The sequence below is a fragment of the Humulus lupulus genome, chromosome 1 (genome assembly GCF_963169125.1).
Source record: "Humulus lupulus chromosome 1, drHumLupu1.1, whole genome shotgun sequence".
In the NCBI taxonomy this organism is placed as follows: domain Eukaryota; kingdom Viridiplantae; phylum Streptophyta; class Magnoliopsida; order Rosales; family Cannabaceae; genus Humulus; species Humulus lupulus.
The window spans coordinates 279205730-279232274 of NC_084793.1; the positions used below are offsets into that span (position 1 = coordinate 279205730).

At 34.3% G+C, this 26545-nt stretch overlaps 3 protein-coding genes across 3 annotated transcripts; 2 read left to right on the forward strand and 1 right to left on the reverse strand.

The window, feature by feature from the left end:
* Positions 1-11151: 11151 nt before the first annotated feature.
* On the forward strand, positions 11152-13539 carry LOC133807130 (cytochrome c oxidase subunit 6a, mitochondrial). Its single transcript, XM_062245294.1, has 4 exons — positions 11152-11375; positions 11958-12064; positions 12321-12363; positions 13271-13539. Exons 1-4 carry the CDS (start codon positions 11264-11266, stop codon positions 13306-13308), a joined length of 300 nt encoding a protein of 99 aa, XP_062101278.1. The 5' UTR covers positions 11152-11263; the 3' UTR covers positions 13309-13539.
* A 2587-nt stretch (positions 13540-16126) lies between these two features.
* On the reverse strand, positions 16127-19826 carry LOC133807137 (uncharacterized). Its single transcript, XM_062245305.1, has 2 exons — positions 19500-19826; positions 16127-18939 (listed from the first exon to the last, which is right to left on the reverse strand). The coding sequence occupies exon 2, from the start codon at positions 18892-18894 to the stop codon at positions 16351-16353; it is 2544 nt and encodes an 847-aa protein (XP_062101289.1). The 5' UTR covers positions 18895-18939; positions 19500-19826; the 3' UTR covers positions 16127-16350.
* Positions 19827-20030: 204 nt separating this feature from the next.
* LOC133807146 (cysteine desulfurase, mitochondrial) lies at positions 20031-22004 on the forward strand. Its single transcript, XM_062245315.1, has one exon. It carries the CDS (start codon positions 20209-20211, stop codon positions 21583-21585), a length of 1377 nt encoding a protein of 458 aa, XP_062101299.1. The 5' UTR covers positions 20031-20208; the 3' UTR covers positions 21586-22004.
* Positions 22005-26545: the final 4541 nt, after the last annotated feature.

The following is a 26545-nucleotide window of genomic DNA, read 5'->3' on the forward strand; positions in this document are numbered from 1 at the left end:
GTAAAGCTAATGCTCCTTCAATCGTAACAAGGTCATCCTTAAATGTTCCTCGTGTTTGACTTCGTCCTTTAGGTACACCAAGATATCATCGATGAACGCTATGACGAATTCATCCAAATAATCCATAAAGACCCTATTCATTAAATCCATAAACGCGGCTGGAGCATTGGTAAGACCAAAAGACATAACTAGAAACTCGTAATGTCCATAACGAGTTCTAAAAACCGTCTTGGAATTATCCTCTTCTTGTACTTTGAGCTGGTGATACCCGGACCGTATATCAATCTAAAAAAAATGGTTGCCCCTCAGAGTTGATCAAACAAGTTGTCAATTTGGGGTATCGGGTACTTATTCTTAATTGTCACCTTATTCAGCTCACGATAATCTATACACATCTGCATACTTCTGTCCTTCTTCTTCACAAAAAGAACTGGTGCTCCCCATAGCGAATGGCTCGGTCTAATGAAACCCAAGTCTAGGAGTTCTTGTAGTTGCGTCTTTAACTCCTTGAGTTTGGTAGGTGCCATTCAGTATGGTGCCTTGGAAATAGGCTTGGTGCCTGGTACTAGTTCGATTGTGAAGTCTATCTCCTGTGTCGGCGGCAATCATGCTAGGTGTCAGGAAATACCTCTGGGAATTCCTTTACAATGTGGACGTCTCTAAATTTTAGTGGTGTTTCCTTTACCACATCTGTAACGCTGGCTAAGAATGCGTGACATCTTTTTTCTATCATCCTTTGAGCTTTAAGAGATGAAATAAGCAGCGTACATAGTCCTAAAATTTTTCCCATATAACATAGTCTTAGGCGGTCAGGAGTTTCGAACATTACTTGCTTACATCTGCTATCGATGGTTGTGCCATGCCTTGCTAGCTTGTCCATGCCTATTATCATGTCGAAGTCTTTGATCTCTAGTTCTATCAGGTCTCCTTCTAGTTCTACGTCCTCAAATTTGATCGGTACGCCTCGTATTATCCGTGATGATAGGACTATTTTACCCGAAGGCAACTATGTCACAAACCTAGTTCTACAAGGTTTGTCTAATTTCTCTATCATTCCTAATGAGATATACGAGTATATTGCTCCCAAATCAAATAATACAGAACATACATTATTGAGGATAGAAACCTAACTTGTAACCAACTTATTGCTAGCATTAACTTCTTCTTGGGTTAATGCAAATACCCTGGTAGGAACCATCTTATCATCCTTTTTCCCCTCTGACTTGAGCTGGGGACAGTCTCTCTTTAGGTGTCCTTCCTGACCACAGTTGTAGCATCCCTTGGTGTTTGTGCGACATTCACCAGGATGTTTCTTTTGGCACTTAGCACATTGCGGGTATTCAACATAACCCGACCTATTACTTCCATTGTTCGTCCATGCCCTTTTATCATTATCGGACTGTTTTTTGTCAGGATGCCATCTCTTCTGACCATTACTATTGTTGGACTACTGGTTGTTGTTGTTGTGGTTGTTCCGACCATTCTGAGGTTGATTTGACTGTTTAGGCTCATGCTTACTGGCCTCCTATTTACTAACGTTCGCCTGGAGCCTTTCCACTTCTATTGTCGTTTCTATAACATTAACATAAGTAGTATTTCCAGGGTTTGCTAGCTTAACCCCTAGCTCAATCTTTGGTCTAAGTCCTCTAACAAACTTGGTCACCCTCAGAAAATCAGTTGAAAGCATCTCAGATGCAAACTTAGCTAATCGGTCGAACTGCCGAGCATACTCTGCTACCCTCAAGTTGCCTTGCTTTAAACTAGCGAATTCCTCGACCCTTGAAGCGATGACTGCCAAGTTGTCATACTTCTTGTGGAATAGCTCCACAAATCTTGTCCATGTCATGGTGGCGACATCGTGAGTTTGTTGAACTAAGTCCCACCATATTCTAGCATCCTTCTTAAGTAGAGACGAAACGCAGGATATGCAGTCCGCATTGCCGAGATTCATATGCGCTAGGATCGACTCTACATTTCTGAGCCATTATTCTGCCTCAAAGGGGTCTGTTGTCCCTTCAAAGTTTGGAGCGTGTTGCTTATGAAACTGCTCATAGATTGGCTCCATGCTGAGCTGGGTATGGCGCATAGTTCGCTATTGGCCATCCTCCATAAGGACCTACTTGATGGGTTACTTGAGCCATTTGCTGAGGCTGTGGTTGCGGCTGAGGTAGAGGCTGAGTCTGTTGTCGTTGTTGCTGTAGTAATTCCTCCACTTGCTGTCGTAGTCTTGCAATTTCTGCAGTGTTGTCAACCGGCGGCGCTCTTTCATTAGAAGAAGCATTGGTTGCATGCCTTCCCTTTCTGCGAACTGTAGGTGCTTCATAAGTTTCAGGAGCGACGCTTGAGGTATTGGCGTTGTTGCGAGCAGATCTTATGAGCAACATATTCAGCAAAAGTTCTAACAGTAGAGAACATGTTAGAAGTTACCCTAATAGGCTCTAAGACAAAACTTAACCTAAGCAAACATAACTTGGACCTATTAATTATGATTTCTTATGAAAATAATGTAAGCCTTCTTTTAATTAGGGTACGTTTCTATACTTAGAAAAAAAATAAGCCATCTTTATTATTTTCTAAGTGTGTTTCTAATTATCCTATATGAATTAATTCTCAAGCTCGAAACTCATCGTTGTTCCAAAGTTAACCATACTGAGAGAGGGCTGGGATCAGTAAAATCGTTCCCACTACTATGGCCCCCTAACTCTCAATATAGAACTCGGTCCATTGATTTGTATCCACCCTCACCGAACTTGATAATTATTTATTATGATTGTAAAAGAAAATCAAACTCATACATGTCATTCAAAAATAACAATGATATTAATTTGGAAAAAGGTTTTCACTATATACAATCATAAATGCAAAGATAATAAATAAAATAAATAAAGAAAATAAACTAATTTCCAGATATTCTTAACTGAAAACCTAAGGGCTAAAACGTTTTACTAACACATAATCATAACAACTATAACATAATCACTTACATTGGCGGTTAGATTCGGAGCTTGAGCGTGTGTATCAAGGAGAACTTCATGCAAATGGAGCGTTTCTCTGATACCAACTGTAATGACCCAACTATTTCTAAGACCTTGGATCATTAGAACTACTAGACATAGCTACTATTTTGGGAAAGATACATAAGAAATAATATAACTTTATTAAATCTCAAAATATTGTATCAAATACATAATAATAGAAAATATGGCAATGGGTATTATGTAATGAGATAAGGTGCTTGTATATGTGTTTGTATGTTGTATGAAAAACAGTAGGTTGTTGGCGTGCTGAATGCGACATAGCAAAGGAGTTACTAAGGATATGACGTAACTCATAGGGTGGACACGCCGAGGTTATTCGAGGACCAGAGTTCCTGTTTACCTCATAGAGAAGGTTTTACCGGTTTATGCTTTTGCTGGTTACCTCTAGATGTGACATGGAAAATTGGTGTTCCATGATCACATGATGTATGATTATGCTTATGTTTATGAATATGATACAATTATGATATATGGTGCAGGTCGTTTACCATATCAAATTTAACAATTATTAATTCATGATTTACCAACTATTTTAGTATAGCGGTAGTACAAGTCGAACCCACGAGGACTACTAATTTCAATTTATTATTCAATTTAAAATTCCAATAAGTAAAATATGGTTTTTGAATCAATAAAATAAGTAAAATAAAATGCGATAATCGAAACAATTGTTGAAATGAATATATTGATAAAAACAGCTAAGAGACCATTCTCCACCACTAAACAATCATTCAAGCAATTAATAACTTCATTGAATCGAATTCCCAAAACCAAATTATTAACCATAGACAGCACTAAAGTTGCCACTATCTCAATCTCCTACATTAATTAATTAAAGTTAAAGCACTCTTAATTAATTCTATTTACCAAATAATTGAATGGAAAAGCATCAACGTTTCAATCCAGTAAAAGCATTAAACACATTGGAGATAGATTAATCTAAGCAATAAATCCATAAACACATGATATTTATTCAACCTAGGTCATAATCATCATCATAATTAAAATCAATTTTGACATACAATCTTAATTATAATTCACCACTCAAATCCTTGAACTCTAAACAAATAGGTGAATAGAAATTCCGGGTTGATAATAGATTAAAGCAAAATCTCATTTAGGGGCCCTCCAAACAAGATTAGAAACAAAAATCATAGCAATAAGCATAGATGAATATGAACAATATGATAATTGGGAATAGAAATTCAATAAATATTATTAAAAACTTAAATTAATGTTTAGGGCTTTGAAATTGCCCTTAGCCTAATAAAGATCTACTCCAATGAACCCAAAAACAATAATCCAAGATTCATGATATTAAAAAGAAGACTAATTAGAAAAGTAGAAGAAAGAAAAACTTGATGATCAATCTTGAAATCCATTCTTCTTCTGTAGAGGTAATCTCCATTTTTTCCTCTGTTTTCGGCTCTCCAAAGTCTTAATAATAATCCACGTTCTAATCTCCAAATAAAAATAATAAACCCTTTATAGTCTCTATTTAATTGTAATTAAAAAGCTTTAAAAATCTCAGAAATCGAGTTGTTGCTGCGGCGAGCTCTAAAGTGGTTGCGACGAGAGAACATTTACGAACTTCATTCACGTTATGTGGCTGCGGCGAGCTCTGGTGTTGCCGCGGCTAGGACTCCTGAACACATCCTTGCCGCAACAAAGTGTGGTGTTTTTGTGGCCAGGATGGTCTTCTTGCATTTTTTTCTCATCCGTGCAGCAAGCTTAGACTTTGCTACAGCATTATCCTTCTGATTCATGGACTCAAAACCTTGACAAAATAAGCCAAAATTTAATTTAATCAAGTCTTTTAGTCCTCCAAACATCACCGAACCACATTAACATCAAAATCCATCAATTTCTTCATAAAATTCAATGTGGTTAACAAAAAATCAAAAACTCATAAAAAGACACTAAAAGTACTAAGAATACTAAGAAATAGTCATAATCTAAACTAGAAGGAATTAATAATTTATGGTTTGAAATGCCCATATCAATATGATTATGATTTATTATGCTATGCCATGAGTTTATGATATGTACGTAGAATGTTTTGTGTTTTTTGTTGATTGTTGTATTTTGTTTGTACTTCCTTTCTGAGCTTTTAGCTCGCTCCTTTACTTTTCCCCTTTCAGGTAGGAAATATGATTTCTTTTTGGCACCCATAGTGATGTGGGGAGTTTCAATGTATAGGCATGTATGACACGGAGTGTCCATGAGTGATTAATGATCTAGTTGAATGCCAAGAAATTTTATGAACTTTTATGTTATGGTTTATGTTTTCATTTGTCATAGTGGGACCTATATTTTTATTTTATTTTAAGATTGCATAAAGACACTTATTTTTATTCTAAACTATTGGGTCCGAATTGCATGTTTTGACAAGGCCTCACTAAACATATCCTCTAAAATGATATTTTCTAATAAATATGAACTGAGCGATGTTTTTTACAAAGTAAATAGTTTAGGGCGTTCTTACAATTTTAAAATCAAAATCAAAATAAATATTTGAGGGAGTAGTTGATACAAAGTGTAAAAAATAAGTATTGAAATAAAGAAATAATAATAATTTAAGTTTAGGGAGAATTCTAAAATTATAATTCAATATTTCTTTAAAAAAAAATTAAACGAGGCGGGGGGCAGAGTGTTAGCGGGGCAGGGCAAACCCACCCCATTTACATGCCCAAACGAGATCATACAAACAAAACCAAATAAAAGGAATGCCATCAAGAGTTTCAACTTAAAGGTGAGATTATAATTGGTTAGCCATGTTAGTTAATGCCACAAACATATTTCAAAAGTGTGATTTGTGCCAAAGATTTTCAAACATGCTAATGCAAGCCTAAAAAAAGTTAATGATGTTGTCAAGTTTATGATCTTTTGCGAAGTGGGGGATAAATTTCATCGAGTCTCTACCTACCTATGGCTCGAGCTTTTATCTACCATCTCAAAGGCCAATTGTATGAGCATGGAGAATCTTATTATTTGTCAGTTCAAGATCCCACAATCTATAGTAACCAACAATAGTAAATATATGAAGGCACACAACTAAATAAGTTATATGATAATCTTGGCATCAAGAAGTCCTCATGCCAAAGCCAATGGTTAGACTAAGGCGCCAAAATTAAAAATTTGAAAGGGGTTTGAAAGCCCTATATTTCTCTATAGTAATGTTAAGAAAAATATGGGGATTTTTTCATATATATATATATATATATGTGGGTGCACTCTTAATGGTTACTACCCATGCATAATTACTTTAATATTAACTATTGGATTAAGATCAATGGTCCATATTTATAGTTGTTAATTAATATTTCTAAAAATAAATTTTAATTTTTTTCAAATTTTTTGAAGGGTTACCTAATGAAAAACGGGTATTTATTATGAAAATATAATATTGTAAACTTTAATTTATCAAATACATGTCAATTATTAAATATAATTAGTGTCTCTCATTGGTTGGAAACAACATTACTTATGGCAAAAAAAAAAAACTAAATTCGAAATTAATGTAGAAAAAAATATTTACATGTTGGTGACTTGCTATACCAAGTCACTATGTTGTCACATCATCATAATTGTTAGTACCCATCTATGGGTAGTAACCATTGCGAAGTCTTCCATAGATATATATATATATATATATATATGCGGGCACACTCTTAATGGTTACTACCCATAAATAGGTACTAACAATTATTTCAGATACCTTTTGGTTACCTCCAAAACTTATTAGTAGATATCTTAATATATCAATTAGCTATTTTTAGGTTATATTATGGTATTTAAGATATATTTTGGTAACCTTCAAGCATATTTCAGAAACTAATGGGTTGTCATATAAAAAAATTAGTATAGTTAATTTTATTTTATTTTGTTGCAATGTAACTGATTCTATGATGTTTAAGATACCATTTCATTTGGTTTCCTTATAAGTTTATAGGTAAATACTCATTTGGTACCCTGTGTTTTATCAAAATACAAACTTGGTACCCTCTATTTTTTATAATTATCAATCGATACCATTTGTTTGCAAAAACTACATAGTTTGGTACCCTCTGTGCGTTTAATTTTTTAATTATAATGTCCCAAATTACCTAATAAGGCTTAGGGTCTTGATTAGGGGACCAGGATGGCAAATTATGGAAATTATGTGTTATGTGATATATATGTGTATCATTATATGATTATGTGAGTTATATTATAATATGACTTGATATGCATGTTTAGGTGTATTAAATATGCATGTAGACCCATTTCTTATTAAAAGGGCAATTTTCGTAATTTGGCCTGTTATGGGTATATTTGACATATATGCGATATATGTGTGGGACCACATCATTATATATTTGGGTTACTCGACACGAGACGATCCTAGGGAGCAAGCTAGTGGGAAAGTCACAATGGGACCAATACTTGACTCGGGGAGAGTCAAGGGGTATTTTGGGTATTTAGTACATTACCGGGATATTGGGTAATGAGAATGAATATTTGAGGATATATTTGGAGTTAGTGAGATCAGGAGGGAATTATGAAGATTTTGACTATTTTGCCCTCGGAGACGTTTTTGGGTACCCTGAGCCTTGAGATTTGTTTAAGGTTACTTAAGCTCAAAGTAACCTCTCAGAACTATAAAACTCAGAAAACAGTCTCGTTCTCTCACTTGACGCTCGTTAGCGTTTTCGATGGAAACTCGAATATTAGGGCTCGGATTCAAGCAAGGTTAGAGTCATAATGATTCTAGGAAAAATTAGAAGCTTGATAGCCGGATGATTTAGCTGGAAAACAACCTAATCAGAGGTAATTTAAGCTTTGAATTTCTAAGTTTCAGTTTCCTTAAGTTTCTTGAGTTTTGATTTGAATTAGAGATTTGGTGGAATTGTTTGAGTGAGATGAGCTTGGGTTTTGATGGTGTTTATGTACTGATAATGTTTGAGGGATTTAATTCTGAGTTTGGGATTCAATTGGGTTGGATTTTGGGTGAAATTGGGTGAGGAAAACAGGGGCGATTCTGGGTTCGCGGGGTCGCATTGCGGCCCTGTTCTTAGGGCGGCGCGACCCGTATGAACCCAGGGCTCAAGAGGGGTTCTATTTGGGAGGTGTGCTGCGAATCTAAGGGGCAAGTCGTGGCCTATGTCCTGAATTTCAAATAAGGGGCTCTCTATTCTGGGAGGCGCACTGCGACCCTTAGGGTCAAGTCGCGGCCCGCCCAGGCAACTTTGGCCACCTTGGGCTTTTAGTGACGGGAACTCAAACCTAAGGGCACGTAATAGATCCTACTACCCGGATTAGTAGAGTTTGATGTCCTACAGGTTAGGACTCGATCCGAAATCCTTTATTTACTCGTTATTGATGGGATTCTATACTTGGTTGTGACTAGGTTATTGCTAGGGGCTCGGAACCGAGATCGTGCTCGAGGGTCGTTCATTCGTAACCTGTGCTTGGACCAAAGGTAAGAAAATATCACCTAATACGTGATGTACGTGATTAGGGCTTGGCCTGAATGTTGAATATAGAATTGATCAGAGCTTGGGCCTTTGTAAATGTGCATGATTATGATTATGCTTGTGATTGTTGATTAAGCATGTTGAATGCTCTGTATCCGGATATTTGATATATGATATATGCTTGTTTGCATTATCAGATTGAGAAAAGCATTGACTTATGAGTCAAGGGCGGCAGTAGCCCACTAAGTGTTGGTCGATAGGTTAAGTCTAACTAGGAGCGCAGCATACGCTTGTCCGACCTAATGGTCATGGAAAACTCAGCGCCAAGTACGCTGGGCCAGCTCCAAGGCTGGTTTTATAGAGGATAGGGCAAAGGGCCCTGAGGTGACTTATTAGTCCCATATCCTACGGCTGGGCCCCGGACTTGACTTATGAGTCAAGAACAGCATTAGCACGCTGAGTGTTGGTCGAAAAGCATTGACTTATAAGTCAAGGATGGAAATAGCGCTGAGTGCTGGTCAAAAAGTATTGACTTATAAGTCAAGAATGGCAATAGCGCCCTGAATGTTGGTCGATGTGGTTATGCCTAACTAGAAGCGTGACATACGCTTGACCGACCTATTGGTCGTGAAAAAATACAATGTCAGGTACGATGGGCCAACTCCATGGCTGGTTATATAGAGGATAGGGTAGTGGGCTTCGGGGTAACTTATTAGTCCCATATCCTCGGGAAACGAGCCCCAATATGATTTATTAATCATGTATTTTTGGACGCTGAGCCCCAGTATTATTTATTAATCATGTATTTTGGGCGTTGAGCCCCAATATAATTCATTAATCATGTATTTGGGCAACGGACCCCGGTATGATTCGTTGATCATTTATCTTGGGATAAGGGGCCCATATGACGATGTAGTCACTTATATGAATGGTATGCATACACGAGTATGGTTATTACTATTAGACATGCTTATATTGATTTGGTAATATGTTATTAACTGTTTATGAGCATGTTTAAGCTTTCTTGCTGAGCCTTGGCTCACGGGTGCTTTGTGGTGCAGGTAAGGGGAAAAGAAAGTTGGACCATCCATGAGTTAGAGAGCTTAGATGATGATGTGTACATATGCGGCTGCTCGACCACCACAACCGAGGTTTTAAAGAGGAACTAGGGTCAAACCCTATTTTTGCCGCTTAGGTCGGCTGGTTGTAACTTTTCAATTGTAATTAACATTTTTAAATGTTAATTTGAGATCCTATGTATGGAAGTAAACGTTTTAGTGAAACGGTTGTACCTTTTGACCAAAAAATTTAACTCTAAACTATTAATCACGTTTAGTTACACGATTATGGCCAAATGACTCGTTTAACGAGTTTAACACTATTTAAAATACAGTGTAACAGTCCTTGAGTAGTAGGATATTATATTAATATTCTCATATTATACAGTGTAACCCCCTCATTTTAGTGATTTATTTGATTTTTAATTGTTTTATTATTTTTAAATGATTTAAATATATTTTCAGAATTCATAAAATAAAATAAATGTTTAATTAAAACTTAAAATAATTTCAATAAACAAATTTAAAATAAATTTAATTAATTAAAAACAAACAAAAATTGGAATTAAAATATTAAAAAACAAATTAAAATCTTATTAATTAACTTTAAATAAACCTAAATTTTAATTTAATTAATGAAAAAAAACTCATATTTCACCAAATCTCACCCTTCACCATCTCATTTCCTCACTTTCCCAATCTCACCCACGTTTTTTGTTTCAAAGTTGGATTGATTTGTTAATTAAATTAAAATTTAGGTTTATGTCTATTTAAATAATAAGATTTTAATTAGTTTTTAAATATTTTAATTATTCAAAATTATTTTTTAATTAAACATTTGTTTTATTTTATGAATTTTGAAAATATATTTAAATCATTTAAAAATAATAAAACAATTGAATATCAAATAAATCATTAAATGAGGGGTATTATGGGAATATTAAAATTTTAAACGTTCTAAGGGTATCAAACTATGTAGTTTTTGCAAACAGAAAGTACCAAGTTTGTATTTCGATCAAATATAGAATACAAAATGAGTATATAAATTGCTATACAAATAGGCTAATTTAGAATACCTTTTGGTAACTTTTAAATATGAAATAACAAAGTACTATTAAGTAACCCATGAAGTTGTTTGGTACATTAAATTTTGTTTAAATTTAAAGTTTGGTTAAGAAAATATAAAAGAAACTAATTGATTACATTTGATTCCAGTCATCTTCTTTTGTGACGGTGAGAAAATATATGATTCTTACATATTAAAATAAATACCTTAAAAAGTAGGTTGTGATAGCCCAAACGACTAGCGATGTGACCGAAATTTTATTTTTAAGTTTAAGAGAAGAGAAAGAGATAAATTTGACATTAGACTTTTTTTTTTACTGAATTTTATACTACACTATCGATACACCATAGTTAAAATACGGTATTAAAAAATTGGTAGATTTGTAAATAATGTAAATAACGTGATTATTGAGAATAAAATGTAAAAAGCGGTTTCAAATGTAAATTTCTCAAGAATATATGGGCTTTTGTCAAAATATATATGGGCCTGGGCCGGGCCTGAGTCTGAGCCAGATTGTTACTACGTGTAAGGGCTACGCCGCCTAGAGTCGCTGCAAAAAAAGACGGGTTTCACTCTCCGCTCTGCGAAATTGAACAGAGAGCCTCGAAGAGAGAGAATAGATAGATAGAGAAAGGTTTCAGAGATATGTCAATGGCGATGGTCCGATCGGGTCTAAGAACCGCCTTGCGCGGTGGCTCCCGAACCCCTGCTACACCTAAGCGCAAATTTTCCTCTTCTGCTCATCACGACGATGCTTGTAAACTCTTCTTCCCTCTCGCACTCAATCACACGCGATATACAGTAAATACTTCTGGTTTTGATTTTAAAATGAATCCGATCATGGTTTATTACAAAGTATCAAATCATGGAGCTACTTCGTTTACAGTTGTTTTCTTTTCTAGGTTTTGTCGTCTTTGTTATATTTTTATGATTTTTTTTTTTCAGATTTGTATTTGTTATCGAGTGGATTCTGGAAATAAAAAACGATCTATGATTTTGATATTTTGATATATGGTTTGAAACTTGAGAAGCGGGGATTGGATACTTCAATTGGATGTTAGAGATTTTGTGTTCGCGTCCTTTAATTGCAAACCCCTAATTCTTATGCTATCGCGTACTGTTGGCTCGTTGGTTTTGGTAAAGTATGTTATTTGTTTCAACATTACCAATTAGATTGTGACGCTGAGTGGGGAAGACTTTTGTTTTGGTAGCTATCAACATTGAATATCTATTTCTGATTTTTATTTTCTGCACCATTTGAAGGTTATTATGATTTGGTTTCCTTGGAAATTTGATTGATTTTCTTCTTCTTTTTTCTCCCATACCATGTGCATTATAGATGAGACGGCAAAGTGGGAAAAGATAACATACGTAGGCATTGTGGGGTGCACCATTTTCGCAATTTACAACTTATCAAAGGGTCACCCCCACTACGACAAGCCTCCTGTGAGTTTACTTCTTTTACTTTATGAACTTTCTTGTTGCTGCACTTGTAAGTTTATTTGTTAATCGAGTTGTTAGTTGAATCATTTTTTTCATTAATCGAATATTCACATCAGATAAATCCATTTTAATAGTTATACATTTTCTCTAATTTTAAGTTGTAAGTTTTAGAATATATAATTTATAAATTGATTTTGATCAATTTGGATTTACAATATCTATGATGTTTATTGAAGAAATGTTTTTCCTTGTTATGCAGGCTTACCCATATCTGCACATCCGCAATAAGGAGTTCCCTTGGGGTATGATTTTGTTATCATTGTATATCTAAACTTATTATTTCTCTGCTGTTCCACAGTTCCCGAATGTGGGAAAATATGCACATTGGTTACATGAAGTTTCTTTATGTTATCTGTTCATAGTGCCATTATACGCTAGAATATTTCAACAATCCACTTATTTTTATTTGTCATATCTGGAGTGTGTCCATTTGTTTTATTTACATTGTACTCACGTCCACTTAATTTCTGTACGTGGCATGATATTGTTGAATAACAGCGTAGTGGTGTTGTTTATGGATTAAATTTTTGGTAACTGTTAACATTATCTGTGGTGATAAACATTATATCGATTGTTTAGGAGGTGGTGCACACTCCAGTTGAAAGAGACCAGTGATCTTTCCTAATAGAGTGATGTTATTGAAGTTGATTATGATGCCCAGATTGTGGTGTTAACTAGTCATGCTCCGTGTCAAGGAACAATCTGGCGCCTTGTAGTCTTATGATGGAAAACAATTTTTGCCCAACTTTGAGTCTCTTTGTAAAACATGTCATGTCATATAGATTTAAAATGCCTTGGTTTTTGTGTTTAGTCTGGTCATCAATCTTTTAGAAAATGCTGTAGATTCTAAAAGACTGAATGGCTGGCTGAAATGAAGCGACTAACAAGAATTCCATCTTCAAGGGCAATTAGATAGTTCGCAACTCGTTATCGAGCTACATGCTGCCAGTGGCTTGTATACTTAGTTTGTTACTCTTATCCATTTCACATATTGTTATGGTTTGAAAAAAAATCTTGGATATCTTCATAGCAATCACCCATAATTTTGAGCCTGTGTTTAGTTTTGTTAGTTTTACTACTACTAGTAAATGAGGATATTCTATTCTATAAACCATATCTATATTTGATTTGTCTTGTGTTGTTGCGCAGGTCCGGATGGTCTTTTCGAAGTAAAGGAGCATCACTAGAGTAGTTTTTTGTCCATTTGAAACCGATGTCATGTGGAATAACTCTTTGCTCAAATTGTTTGTCAGAAAAATTGGTTGACATTATTGCAAATTTATTTGGATAATTTACTTGCTCTGTAATGTTGTGGTTCTGGATTAGAGCCTGTACGTGGCAAGCTGTGAAATCTTTTTTATTTTATTTCCGTGAAGGATGATTTAATAAGATGAAGTGGTGAACTCTCGATTTGCTGATATTCATGCTCATTAATTTTGAGATAACATGTTTGGATTGGCATAGCTGTGAATAAGTTATTGAAATAATTGTGACAGCAAGGACACGCAAGAGTGAGATTGTACGAATTTCAATGACGGAATAACGGTGCACTGAAGTCCTTAGGGAAGAAATTAACCCTTAGTTTGGTAAGGATGAAAAATGGGACGAAAGAAAAGAAAACTTGAGAGAGCTTAAAAAAAGTGAGTAGTTTGGTAGAAGGGAAGAAAAAGGGCGAAAGAGAAGTGGTTAGAAAAATGTGGTGGGACCTGAAATATTTTCTCTAGGAAAGAAAATCAAGTAGAAAACCCGTGGCTTCATGCCGTTGAAATGGTAACCTTTTATTTTTATTTTTATTTTTTTATATCTTTTTGGACCTATATTTTGTCCAATTAATTATTTGTACATTGTATTTTGTAAAATGATTCAAATAGAATCTTAAACATGATTTTGATTTTGGTTAAAGTTTTTTTTTTGCTAAAATTACAAATAATTTATCAAAATAATATTTTAAAACAAAAGCAAAACTATTTTGTCTAATTAATTTATCATTCATCAAAATTGAATTCACGAGCATATTTGAACCCTAACACAGGGTAGGTCTAAAAAAGTATAAATTCTTTTTTATTAACGAAGCTCATATTTTTTTTTATTTAGCTCTTATCTTAAAAAATGTGAAAATATTGGAAAAATTTGACCTAAACATTATTTATTATTTTTAATAAAAATTTGTTTTATTTTTTATCTTCACATTTTTATATATCCTCAAAGATTTATATATATACTAAATACAACCAACGTGTAATGTGCACGATTTGCTTAATTTTATATATAAAATTTATTAATTATTTTTATTATATTTATATTAATGTTATATAAATTTTAAATAAATATCCTATTTTAATTAAATAATTTATTTATTTTTGTTTAAGTTTATGTTTGTTCTAGCTTTTGAATTTGAGAGTGACAACAAGAGATTGTATATTATACGTTTAATATAATATTAAATATTATACGTGGATTTTAAATTTAAGTTTCTTGCTAGTTTTTTTTAAAGCAATTTGTTACTAATTGACAATAGATTATATTATATGTTTAATATGATATTATTCTAATAAGTGTATTTAAGTTTTATTTAAGTTAAAAAACGTATGGTTTTATTATTTTTAAATAATTATCATTGTAAAATATCTAAAAAATATCTTATTTTAATTTGTTTAATTATTTCTTTATTTTATTTATTATTTTTAAATAATTATCATTGTAAAATATATCAAAAATATCATATTTTAATTATTTATTTTATTTTATTTAAATTTAATTGGTATTTACAATCTACCGTTAAATATAAGAATATTCTGTTAAATATAAGAATATTTCGTTAAAGTTAACATTAAAAAAAATAAAAAACTATTAAAACCAAAAATTTCCGTTATCTACACATTTTTTTATATAGAATAGATATATATATATTGTATAAAAAATATATTATATTTATTGTATAAAAAAGATATTACATTTATTTTTATTAATTTTTTAGTCCAAAAAATTAAAATATAAATTATTTATATGTATATTTTTTTGGAATATAAAAGAAAAGGTAAAAAATAGAATAGTATGCATAATACAAAATTAATTTTATTCAATTTTCAATAATAGGTTAGCCGAGTTTGTAAAGCTTAGGGTGTCAATATAAAATAATATATTTTCACAAACTTAATTTAATATTTTTATCCTTATTATTAGTTATTAAAAATATTTTCATGCTAATTAGGATAAAATTATAAGGAAAAAATATATAATTTTATAATAAGGAGTAATGTATAAAGATTAACATAAAGAAATCTATCTATATATATATATATATATTAATATATAAATTGTCAAATAAAAAACTTTCTTTCCTCTCAACTTAATCTCACATACTAAACAAACAAAAAAAGTTCCTCTCAGTTTACTATTTTACCAAAACAAAGTAGGAGAGAAAATACATTTTTTTTCCTATTCTCCTATTTACTTATAGGGTCATCCAATTCTTATAAAAACTATCTCCAGAAAAAAAATAGAGCTAAAGAGAGTGAAAACGAGATGAGTAATAAAATTATTTGCTACATGAGAAGTTTGTGAATAAGTGATTATTCTGCTATACAAGATGTTCCATACAAATAAAAACTTAAAAAAAAATTGTAGTTAGCTTTATATAATTATTACAATCGTAATTAAACTAAATATTTTGCATTTGCGTTTTGAACATCATCTGGCGGCAGAGGATTAAAATAAGAATGAATAGAAAAATAGCTTTATCACTAAAGCTTAGGGATAAAATATTAATGTTGACCATACGAGTCAAGGACATATTCGTAATCTTTGGTGCATTAAACGCAAACATCTTCCTTGCAAGATGAGGTCGATGTCTATGATTTTGGCTGCAGTTCATTGTCAAATTATTTAAGGTGTAAGAATCAATATATTTTAGTTGTAGGCTGAGGAAAGATTGTAATCACCCACCATGTGAAAAAATGTTATAATGCCTCCGATAGAGTATAAATTTTGCCAAACAATCATAACTTCAAAGAACTGGGAACCCAATTGAGATATTAATAAAACTAAGATCTTACAATCTTCCAAATTATCTTTGCAACGTTAAAAATTATACATCTGGTTTCAACACCATTATGTCACTAAGGACACAACAAGTAGAGAAACGTCACGGATTTACCTGAACACTGGAGGTATTAAATAAATAAAATGATAAGGTCGTATTAGGGATGATTTCAACAGCTTATAAGAAGTTACTCTGCAGCTGTATTTGATTTGTCTATGCTTTCTGGTAGAGTTCCCAAGTCTGTACGCGCATCTTTCTCATCTTGAGACACAGTAGAATCTAAAGCATTTACTGGCTGCTCATCCTGGCCTGTATTACTGTTATCATTTGCATTCGAGGTTTCTTCATTCTCCTTCTGAACTTCAGTTTGTTCTCCCACTCCCGCGCCTCCATTGCTATTTGTATTGCTCTGGTCTTCATTGCCATTGGTGTTGTTCTGGTCTCCATTCTCATTTGCATTTTGACTAGAATCAGCATTGTTGTTTGTGTTTGGTGTTGCTTCATTCTCCTTCTGGGCATCTGTCTGCTCTCCTTGGCCAGTACCTTCATTGGCAATTGTGTTGCTCTGCTCTTCATTCCCATTTGCATTTTGGTTGGTATCAGAATTGTTGTCTGTGTTTGGTGTTGCTTCATTCTCCTTCTGGGCATCTGTCTGCCCTCCTTGGCCAGCAACTTCATTGGCATTTGTCTTGCTCTGCTCTCCATTCCCATTTGCATTTTGGCTGGAATCAGAATTGTTGTCTGTGTTTGGTGTTGCTTCATTCTCCTTCTGGGCATCTGTCTGCCCTCCTTGGCCAGCAACTTCATTGGCATTTGTCTTGCTCTGCTCTCCATTCCCATTTGCATTTTGGCTGGAATCAGAATTGTTGTCTGTGTTTGGTGTTGCTTCATTCTCCTTCTGGGCATCAGCCTGCTCTCCTTGGCCCGCACCTTCATTAGCATTTGTGTTGCTATGGTCTCCATTCCCATTTGCATTTTGGTTGGAATCAGCGTTGTTGTCTGTGTTTGGTGCTGCTTTGGTCTCCTTCTTGGCATCGGTTTGTTCTCCTTGGCCTGCACCTTCTTTGCCATTTGCATTGTTTTGGTCACCATTCTCATTAGCATTCTGATTGGAATCAGCATTTTTTTCTGCATTTGAATCATCATTTACATTCTGCTGAACAACATTTTTGTTCTCATTCTGGCCTGCACTAGCATTGCGATCTGAATTGCCATCTGTCTTCTGCTGTATGTAGTTCTTGTTCTCATTCTCGCCTGCATCAGTGTTCTTATCGGAATTATCATTTGTGTTCTGCTGTCTGTCATTCTTGCTTGCATCAGCATTGTTATCTTTATTTGAGGATCCATCATTATCATTAGTCTTCAGCATCAGCACATTTTCTTGTGTTCCCTCAGATCCAGAGTTGCTGTCGGATTCTAGCTTCTGAACAACTTCAAAATTTTCACTCGTCGCTGACTGTTGAGAAGCTCCAGATGTATCTGTGAACTCTCCTTTAGCAGAATTTTCATTCTCTACTGTTGAATTAGATGTCTCCCCAGAATCTTGATTCTCATTGCCAGCTGGTTCTGACTTTTCAGTTTGCTCTGGTACAACATTTTGCTGGGTAGACTCATCACCTGTAGTATTAGTATTCTCTGCTTTCTCACCTGGATGTTGAGTTGTATCTGTCCCATTCTGCTGCGAGGAACCATGATTTTCTTCAGTGTTATTATCCATTTGGTGCTGTTCAAATGAAACTACTGTTGAATCATGATAAGATCCATTTCCAGTATCTGCATGATCACTCTCCTTTCCACTCTCTTTGGTGGTTTTAGTGTTAGTATCATTGCTTTCAGTCTTTTCAGTTTCCGAGACATTTGAACCTGAGTCGTTTTGGTTGACATCAACTCCACTCTTTGTATCATTCTCCTTCTCATCATCCTGCTTTTCTTTGTTTTCAAATTGCTTTACCTCTTCAGAGTCTTCCGGACCACGTTGTTCATTTTCAGTTGTTGTATTCTGAGTTTCATGAGCTACAGCACTGGAAGCATCATCTCCCTTGTAATTTTCTTCTCTCGCCTCATTATTTTTATCAACCCCATCTTGAACCTGATCATCACTCGAAACTGTGTCCTCAATCTTCTTTTCATTCTCTTCTGTCTCCTTGCTCTCTTCTCTATCTTCTTTATTATCCTCTTGACCTTCTTCTGCATTTTCCTTCTTTTCTTTCTCTTTCTCTGTGGTATCCTCAGTCTTGTTGTCCTCACTTTCCTCATTCTCACTTTGCTTTTCATTTCTGTCCCCGTCTTCATTGTTTTCATTTTCACTCTCTTTATTTTCCTTCTCTTTTCTCTCTTCACTCTCTGTCTCTTCATCAACATTGTTTTTGCTCTCTTCATTCTCATTCTGTGTATCTACCGAATCACCATGACGCTCAGTTACCTCATCTTCACCACCTTCTTTTCCTTCATTTTCATTCTCTTCAGACTTGTGCTCTTCTTCATCCTCCTCCTTGTGCCTCACATCTTTAACAACAGGTTCCTCCACTTGAGGATTGGGATCTTTTCTCCCCAGCTTGAGAATTTCACTGCCTGTCCTTGTGTTTACAGTTAGTTGTGATCTCTTGTTATTGGACTGCTTCAATTGATAGGCTAGCCAAACGCACACGCCAAGCAATAGAAGCAGTTGAACAGCATGCTTCACTTTGACACCTCGGGATCTCAGATTCCGGCGAGGGGAATGCTTGAACATGATGAACCCTCTTGCAGCCTCAACGTATGTGTCCCTTTCAAGCACCTGCATTACAGATCAAACTCCTATCACAACCTCAAATTCTATGAATGCTTTCTACACTCTCATTACAACAAAAGATGTGGGATTTGAACAAATAAATTGAATCTCATAAAAGAGAGAAAAGAATAAAGATCCAATTCTGAGTAGTTTCATCAAGCAAAATAAATTTTTACCACAGTAAAACCAAAAACAATCCTGTAAAGCATTGCAAATACTTCCTCCATGAATGTGAATGTAAATGTAACAGTAGCCTATCAACTAGACTGGTTAAGAAATCATTAGTCCATTATAAAAAAGAACCCAAAGTCACATGCTCTGCTTCACCATGTTCACACTCTAAATGCCACCCACCCACTCACTCAACCAAATCTCACACTTTCTTTCTAAAGGCATCCGATTTCAGTCAACCAATGAAAATTAAGAAATTAATAGAAAATACAATAACAAGCAAGAAAAATATAATAGTGGTAGAGACAGATCAAAACGGATCTGAACAAAAAAAAAAAAAACTTGGCTTACACCCACATTAAAGAAAATAGAAAGAAGTAAAAGTTCATACGTACCTGTGAAAATTGGAGATTCTTCAATGACAGAAGTGTCGGTGGTTAAATAACCAAAGAACAAATAAGAGTAGAACAGTTAAAATGTCTTAAAATAGAATTGGGACCCAAACAGAAGTTCGTAGAAATGAACCCCAAATGGGAAAATATGAGAGATCAAATAGTGGGTTTGTCTGAAACTGTTGGATCTGGAAATGGAATTTGGCAAAATACAAAATGACCCGAAAAAAAAAAGAGGATGGCTAGAGAGAGAGAGAGAGTCACAGAGAGACAAAGGAGAGAAGTGTCAGCAGAATTTAACACTCGAAGCTCTCTGTTTTATCAGTGGGATGGGATCTAATTAAAGCAATTTAAAACAGTTTCCTAAAGCTAAAGAAGAGTGGATTAAGGATTGATACGATGTCGTTTTAAACATACGACTTTTTAACTACAAAGGTTACAATCATGTATGACCAGACCAGATTAAATGTTAGAAATTAGAAAACAAACAAAAACAAAACCCATTCTCGAATCAGTTGTTCATGGCTTGAGATCTGCCACGTGTCGCCTCGAGTTTCCCTCACTTCGCTAAGTCGGTGAATCATAGTCGTACCCTATTTGCTCCACCATCGTCGTCTTCTTCTTCTTTAATCTATTCTAATCTCCTTTGCCACAGAGCTGCGCAAAGGTATTTAGTGAGAGAGAGACTAAAACCCTAAAAAGCTAAAGCCCAATGGCTTCGAAGCTAATCGCTTCAAATTTCCGCCAAACCCTAAAGAGAACCACTTCAATCTTCTCTCATTCTCGGTCCAATTCAACCGCCGCGTCCGCTGCCTTAGCTTCTCCGGCGGAACCCTATGGGGAAACTGATGGGGTTACCATGAAAGGAGTGAAAATCGCCGGAAGGCCGCTTTACCTCGATATGCAGGCCACGTCTCCGGTCGATCCTAGGGTTCTCGATGCCATGTTGCCGTTTTATGTGTCGCAGTACGGAAACCCTCATTCCAGGACTCATATGTACGGATGGGAAGCGGACGAGGCGGTGGAGACCGCGCGAGCCCAGGTGGCGGATCTCATTGGCGCTTCGCCGAAGGAGATTGTTTTCACCTCCGGTGCTACTGAGTGCAACAATATATCTGTCAAGGGCGTCATGCACTTCTACAAGGAGAAGAAGCGTCATGTTATCACCACCCAGACTGAGCACAAGTGCGTTCTTGACTCCTGCCGTCATCTACAGCAAGAGGGTTTCGATGTCACTTACCTTCCAGTGGGTTCTGATGGCCTTGTCGACCTGGAGAAGCTCAGATCTTCAATTCGACCCGATACGGGTCTGATTTCGGTCATGGCGGTCAACAACGAGATAGGAGTGATTCAGCCCATGGAAGAAATCGGCCAACTCTGTAAGGAATTCAATATCCCTTTTCATACTGATGCAGCTCAGGCCTTAGGTAAAATTCCCGTTAGTGTTGATAAGTGGAATGTGAGTTTAATGTCTTTAAGTGGGCATAAGGTTTATGGACCCAAAGGAGTTGGGGCATTGTATATGAGACGACGACCAAGAATTAGGGTCGAACCGCAAATGAACGGTGGTGGCCAGGAGAGAGGAATTCGAAGTGGCACCGTTCCCACCCCTCTGGTTGTGGGGATGGGGGCTGCTTGTGAGCTTGCTAAGAAGGAGATGGAGTATGATGAGAAGAGAATTACTGCTTTACAGGACCGAATGCTTAATGGAATTAGAGCAAAACTTGAAGGGGTTGTAGTGAATGGAAGTATGGATAGGCGGTATGCTGGCAATTTGAACTTGTCATTTGCCTACGTTGAAGGGGAGAGCTTGCTTATGGGGTTGAAGGAGGTGGCTGTGTCGAGTGGGAGTGCTTGTACTAGTGCGAGTTTGGAGCCATCGTATGTGTTGAGAGCTTTAGGTGTGGACGAAGACATGGCTCATACCTCCATCAGGTTTGGGATTGGAAGGTTCACAACAGAGGCAGAGATTGATCATGCAGTAGAACTTACTGTGCACCAGGTGGAGAAGTTGAGGGAAATGAGTCCACTTTATGAAATGGTCAAGGAAGGTATCAACATCAAGGACATTCAATGGTCACAGCATTGAAGAATTTGAATGAGCAGAAGAGTACTAAGCTCCTATTGTGAGATGAGAAGATGGGACCTTTGAGTTTGGAGCTGCCTAACCAGTGTCAGAATATATGGTGTTCGATACAGGTTTTTTTGTGTCGTTATCCTATATAGTTTTATTTGGATAACCATGTCCGCGACTTCATTTGCAATACATAATATTTTCCAACCTTTCTGAATAAATTAACCGGCTTGATGAAGATGGGAATAGTGGTTGTTGTTTACTACAGAGATATACGTTGTGGTTGAAAAGGTATTATAATATTTGTTGTTTTTTTCACCTTTGCTGATTAAATTCTTGTGCGTGGTAATGGTATGAAGTATTTTATCCCTGGACAATAACTGATTATTGAGCTTTTTTATATTTGACATACCAAAGTTACTTAAGAACAATAAGTTGATCTGCGTCTTGATTTTCACTATCTAAAGCCTGTTTGAGTCGGCTTCTCAACATGGAATTTTTGTAATGCTTTTTTGCTCTGCCCCCACCAATCTTGGTACTTTCCTTTATGGGTTCACGGACAAGAATTGATGGTTCAAATTGTTGAAGAGACGGTTATATATAGAAGTGTTATAACTATCAAAGTTCCGGAATTGAGTGAAAGGCTTATACTACCCCTATTCAAAGCCACAAGGCATGATATGATATGAATATGTTATATTTGTTTTTAAGGCACGCATTGATCTAAAAATGTGTTAAATTGTACCATACGGTAGTACATGAGGAGTGATGTGAGTGCGGGGCATATTTGCTTGCAATTGCTCCATGATTTACAATGAAGTAGTTTCTTTTTTTTTGTGCTCCTACCTTAGCTGTGATGATTTATTGGTTTGAGTTTAATTTTTGGGCACGACTATAATTAAAACTCGAAAGTTAATGTGAAACGTTCGTTATGTATCGAGCTGGCAATAGCACTTTGTCCTTTTGGGAGGGCAAAAAGACCTTTTCTCAAGTGTGGATGGTTTCTTCGAGCTAGATGAGCTCATATTGGAAGTAGAATAATGATGCTGGCTGGCAATGTCAAATAAATCAAACTACCATTATGTTTCACTGGGTCCAACTCTTTTCTTACATTGTCTTGTTACAAAACCAGACTGGACATATCCGATGAGCTCTGATATTTGGGGCATTCGTTGGGCCTATAATGGGGTCCTGAATTTCTATGTATTGGGCTTCTAGTTGTATCTACAGCCTCCACCTTGCCAATCTTGTAAGGGCCCGTTACAAAAGTGATGGACTTAACTCACATTTATATTTTTTTACTGGATACAACGTTTAAAATGTTTGTTTGCTTAGTTTTATTTATAGAATTTATTAATTATTTTTATTAAATTTATATTAATATTATATAAATTTTGAAATAAATATCATATTTTAATTAAACAATTTATTTATTTTATTTAATTTTATGTTTGTTTTAGTTTATAAATCTAGAGGTAATATGTTTAATGTAATATTAAATATTATACGCGGATTTTAAATTTAAGTTTCTTTCAAGTTTTTTTTAACAAAAAATAATTTTGTGTTAATTTATAGTAGATTATATTATATGTTTAATATGATATTATTCTAACGAGTGAGTTTAAATTTAATTAAATGTTTATTTAAGTTATAAAACATATGATTTTATTATTTTTAAATAATTATCAATGTAAAATATCTCAAAAATATTATATTTTAATTTGTTTAATTATTTATTATTTAAAAATAATTATTATTGTAAAATATCAGAAAAATATGTTATTTTTAATTTGTTTAATTATTAATTATTTTTAAATATTATCATTGTAAAATATCTTAAAAATATCATATTTTAATTTTTTAATTATTTATTTTATTTTATTTAAGTTTAAGTATTTAAAAACTACTGTTAATTATAAGAATATTATGTTAAATATAAAAATATTATGTTAAAGTTAATCTTAAAAGAATAAAAAATTCTTAAAACTAAGAATTATATTTATGTACACACTTATTATATAGATAGATGTGGTGGAGACTATTGTATTTGTAAATTTTCTTTTAACATTCTTAACTGACAATATAAATATATGAAATCAATCGTTCTTGCTTCGGTTTTTTTGTTTTCATTTTTAAGATTGTTTCTATTTGAAAATTGTTCAATCTAGGTGCTAATTGCTATATCGGATTAGAATCATAATTTTTTAAACCAAAAGTTTGACGAGACAATGGCGGAGAGCTTCACTTCAAATTGAAGGTAATTTTTTTGGGTTCTTGTCTGGTCTCTTTATTTGTGTTTTTTTGTTTAGGTTTTAGATTTAAAACATATTAATAATTTTTTCCACAAAAAATATATACAATTTTTATTGGGTTTTTTTTATACAGTAAATGTTGGTATAGGGCAATTGGCATGTCACTACTCAATTTTACATAATCTCTGCCACAACACAATGACCTCAAGTTCACAAGCACATTGAAGTTGAAATTTTGAGTGGTAACCATCATGTAATTTGCGGTGTACTAACAATTTCTATATACATAAAACTCGATAAACATTTTTTTGGTCATGTTTTCGGTGTACTAACATTTTTTTCCCCAAGCAAATGGGTCATATCTTTCTGTCAAAAATGAATGTTAAGAGAAAGTCTCCTAATAGATGATAATCTGATAAATGCAAAATAAAAAGATTAGAAACTCTGTTATTTTTATCAGAAATAACTTTTACGTTATTTTTATAATTAATTATTGAAAGTTGTATGAATGTAAATTTTCCATAAAAAAATAAAATAATAAATTCTACTGATAGCCCATTCAGAAAAAGAGATCATAATTAAGAGGTTTCATGATCAGTATTCTCTTCCATTCTTCTGCAAGTAACCACCTTGTAGTTATAGCTCTCTCTCACACAATTAGTATAGTGTCACGATCACTAATCCTTAACTCACTCGTACTCCAGCAGACAGTTGCACAGAAGAGACCATATACGTTTCTAACTTAAGAGGTGGTCCTTTCGGCCTATGGGATTTATAAATGGTAACGTTATTTATAGATCATGATAATCAGAAATGGACGAAACTTAAGTACCATCATGATTTGTGTTTAGTGTTATTCTTTCTTCAGAATTAGTCATTTGTTTTAACAATTAGTCATAATTAAGTCAGTCCATTTCTTCATCAAACCAAATATTGGATTCAAATTCCATTTCAAACAATCTCTATATCAGCTGATAGGAAATAAATAGGCTTTTATTGATCATGACTGAAATCACTCGTACCATGCGAAGAAGGGGTTGAAACTTGCACATAAATATGCACTCAATACTAGTTTGCATTCATTAATATATGTTCTAAATCAAGACACTTGAAAGTGGTCCAAGCCGAAATGGGATTTGGATATTTGTCCAAATGAATAAACCCCACGAGTCATGACTGACTTCTTCATCAAAACCTAACATATCATCCCATATAATGTTCTTAACGCCCCCAGAAGATCCATCTCTTTTCTCACAAAATGGGCTTTTTCGCATAAGTCAGTGTTGCATTGGAAACCCAATTGTACAAACATTGAGCCAGATTTCACATAAAGAACTTACCGCCTTCGTCTTGTTATCCATCATGGCCTAAACTTGCGCCGAGTTGTACTAACAATATTACCAAAAGTGAAAAGGGCCCCATGAAAGTGGCCTCTCGGAGGCTGCCATACCACTCTTTTGGGTTCTGATGCCTAAGTATTTGCCTTTTGGTATTTCCGGCTATAACCCATTTGCTATTCATAGCTGAGTCTGATTCTGAGTGAGTGGTGTGTGTTTTGATCTATATTTGGAGTTTGGTGCATTTTGTCCATGTTTTAGATGGGGAGGTTTCATCGCCTTTTCACTAAACAACTTAAGAGAAAACAAAATATTGTATATATGGGAATCAGAATCCTTTGCCTTAGCTATGGTCCTTCTCAGCTTTTCACCTATTTTTTGTCTTGAACTTTGAACCAAACATTCTCTTTTTAACACATTTACAGACTAAGACATAAAGAAGATCGATTCAAGAGTTTTATCTTTTATTTCTAGTATGGTCCCCCACGTGAATGTTGGGTCCAGTTTCCTTGATTTGTCCTGGCTTGGATGATGATATGGAATCAATCACATGAGATAAAAGATTTTCAGTTTATATATTTTTTTTAACTGAACACATAAAAAGTTCAACTCTGGAAGGAGAAGAAGAAAAAAATTACACAACAAAGTTATTTTGGCCTTACATCCATGGAAGGAAGCAAGCAACAAATGAACAAGCACAAATCAAAATCTTTCTTTACATTTACGAGGAAAATCTATGTATATAAATATTTCACTCTTTAACTCTTTCCCAAAAGTACCTTGTGTCTCTCTTTAAAGCTGATATTCATTCACTAGTGACCAGCTTCATTAATATAGAGCTCCACCATATCAGAAATGCTTGAATTTGTTCTAATTGTCTATGCTGGTAAATATATTTGAATATATATTATATCAAATGGACATTGTATTTGCAACTTAAGAATATATATAGCACCCCATTAATTAAAAATTATTAATTTTTAAAATCATATCTAACATTTTTTCTCAATATTTTTTGACATTTTTTTGGTAATTTCAATAATTTTATTTTATCTTGTTTAGTCTTGCCATTATGATGGAGTTGATGATGGCTTTTATTTCATCTTGATATTTTGACACTGTGCGAGTTAATTTTGCTTTTCAAATTAAGAGATAATTTAGTAAGATGTTATATTAGAAGTTACTACACATTTCTTGAATACTCTCGAATGTGCAAGACATTTTTAGAATACTTTATTCTAGAATTTTCTAAATATTTGTAGAATAAGATTACTCTAGAATTTCTTATAAGTATTTCTAGAAAACTTAAATCTAGAATTTTCTAGTTATGCTTGAGAAACAAGTAAATTTGTGTGGTTAATATTCCTTAGGTAAAGAAGGATCTAG

Excerpts from the sequence above, each read along its gene's own strand:
- LOC133807130 (XM_062245294.1), top strand. The coding sequence starts at position 11,264 with ATGTCAATGGCGATGGTCCGATCGGGTCTAAGAACCGCCTTGCGCGGT. Across the intron at positions 12,065-12,320 it reads CCCACTACGACAAGCCTCCT|GCTTACCCATATCTGCACAT; the intron begins GTGAGTTTACTT and ends CTTGTTATGCAG. Across the intron at positions 12,364-13,270 it reads CAATAAGGAGTTCCCTTGGG|GTCCGGATGGTCTTTTCGAA; the intron begins GTATGATTTTGT and ends GTTGTTGCGCAG.
- LOC133807137 (XM_062245305.1), bottom strand. The coding sequence starts at position 18,894 with ATGTTCAAGCATTCCCCTCGCCGGAATCTGAGATCCCGAGGTGTCAAA.
- LOC133807146 (XM_062245315.1), top strand. The coding sequence starts at position 20,209 with ATGGCTTCGAAGCTAATCGCTTCAAATTTCCGCCAAACCCTAAAGAGA.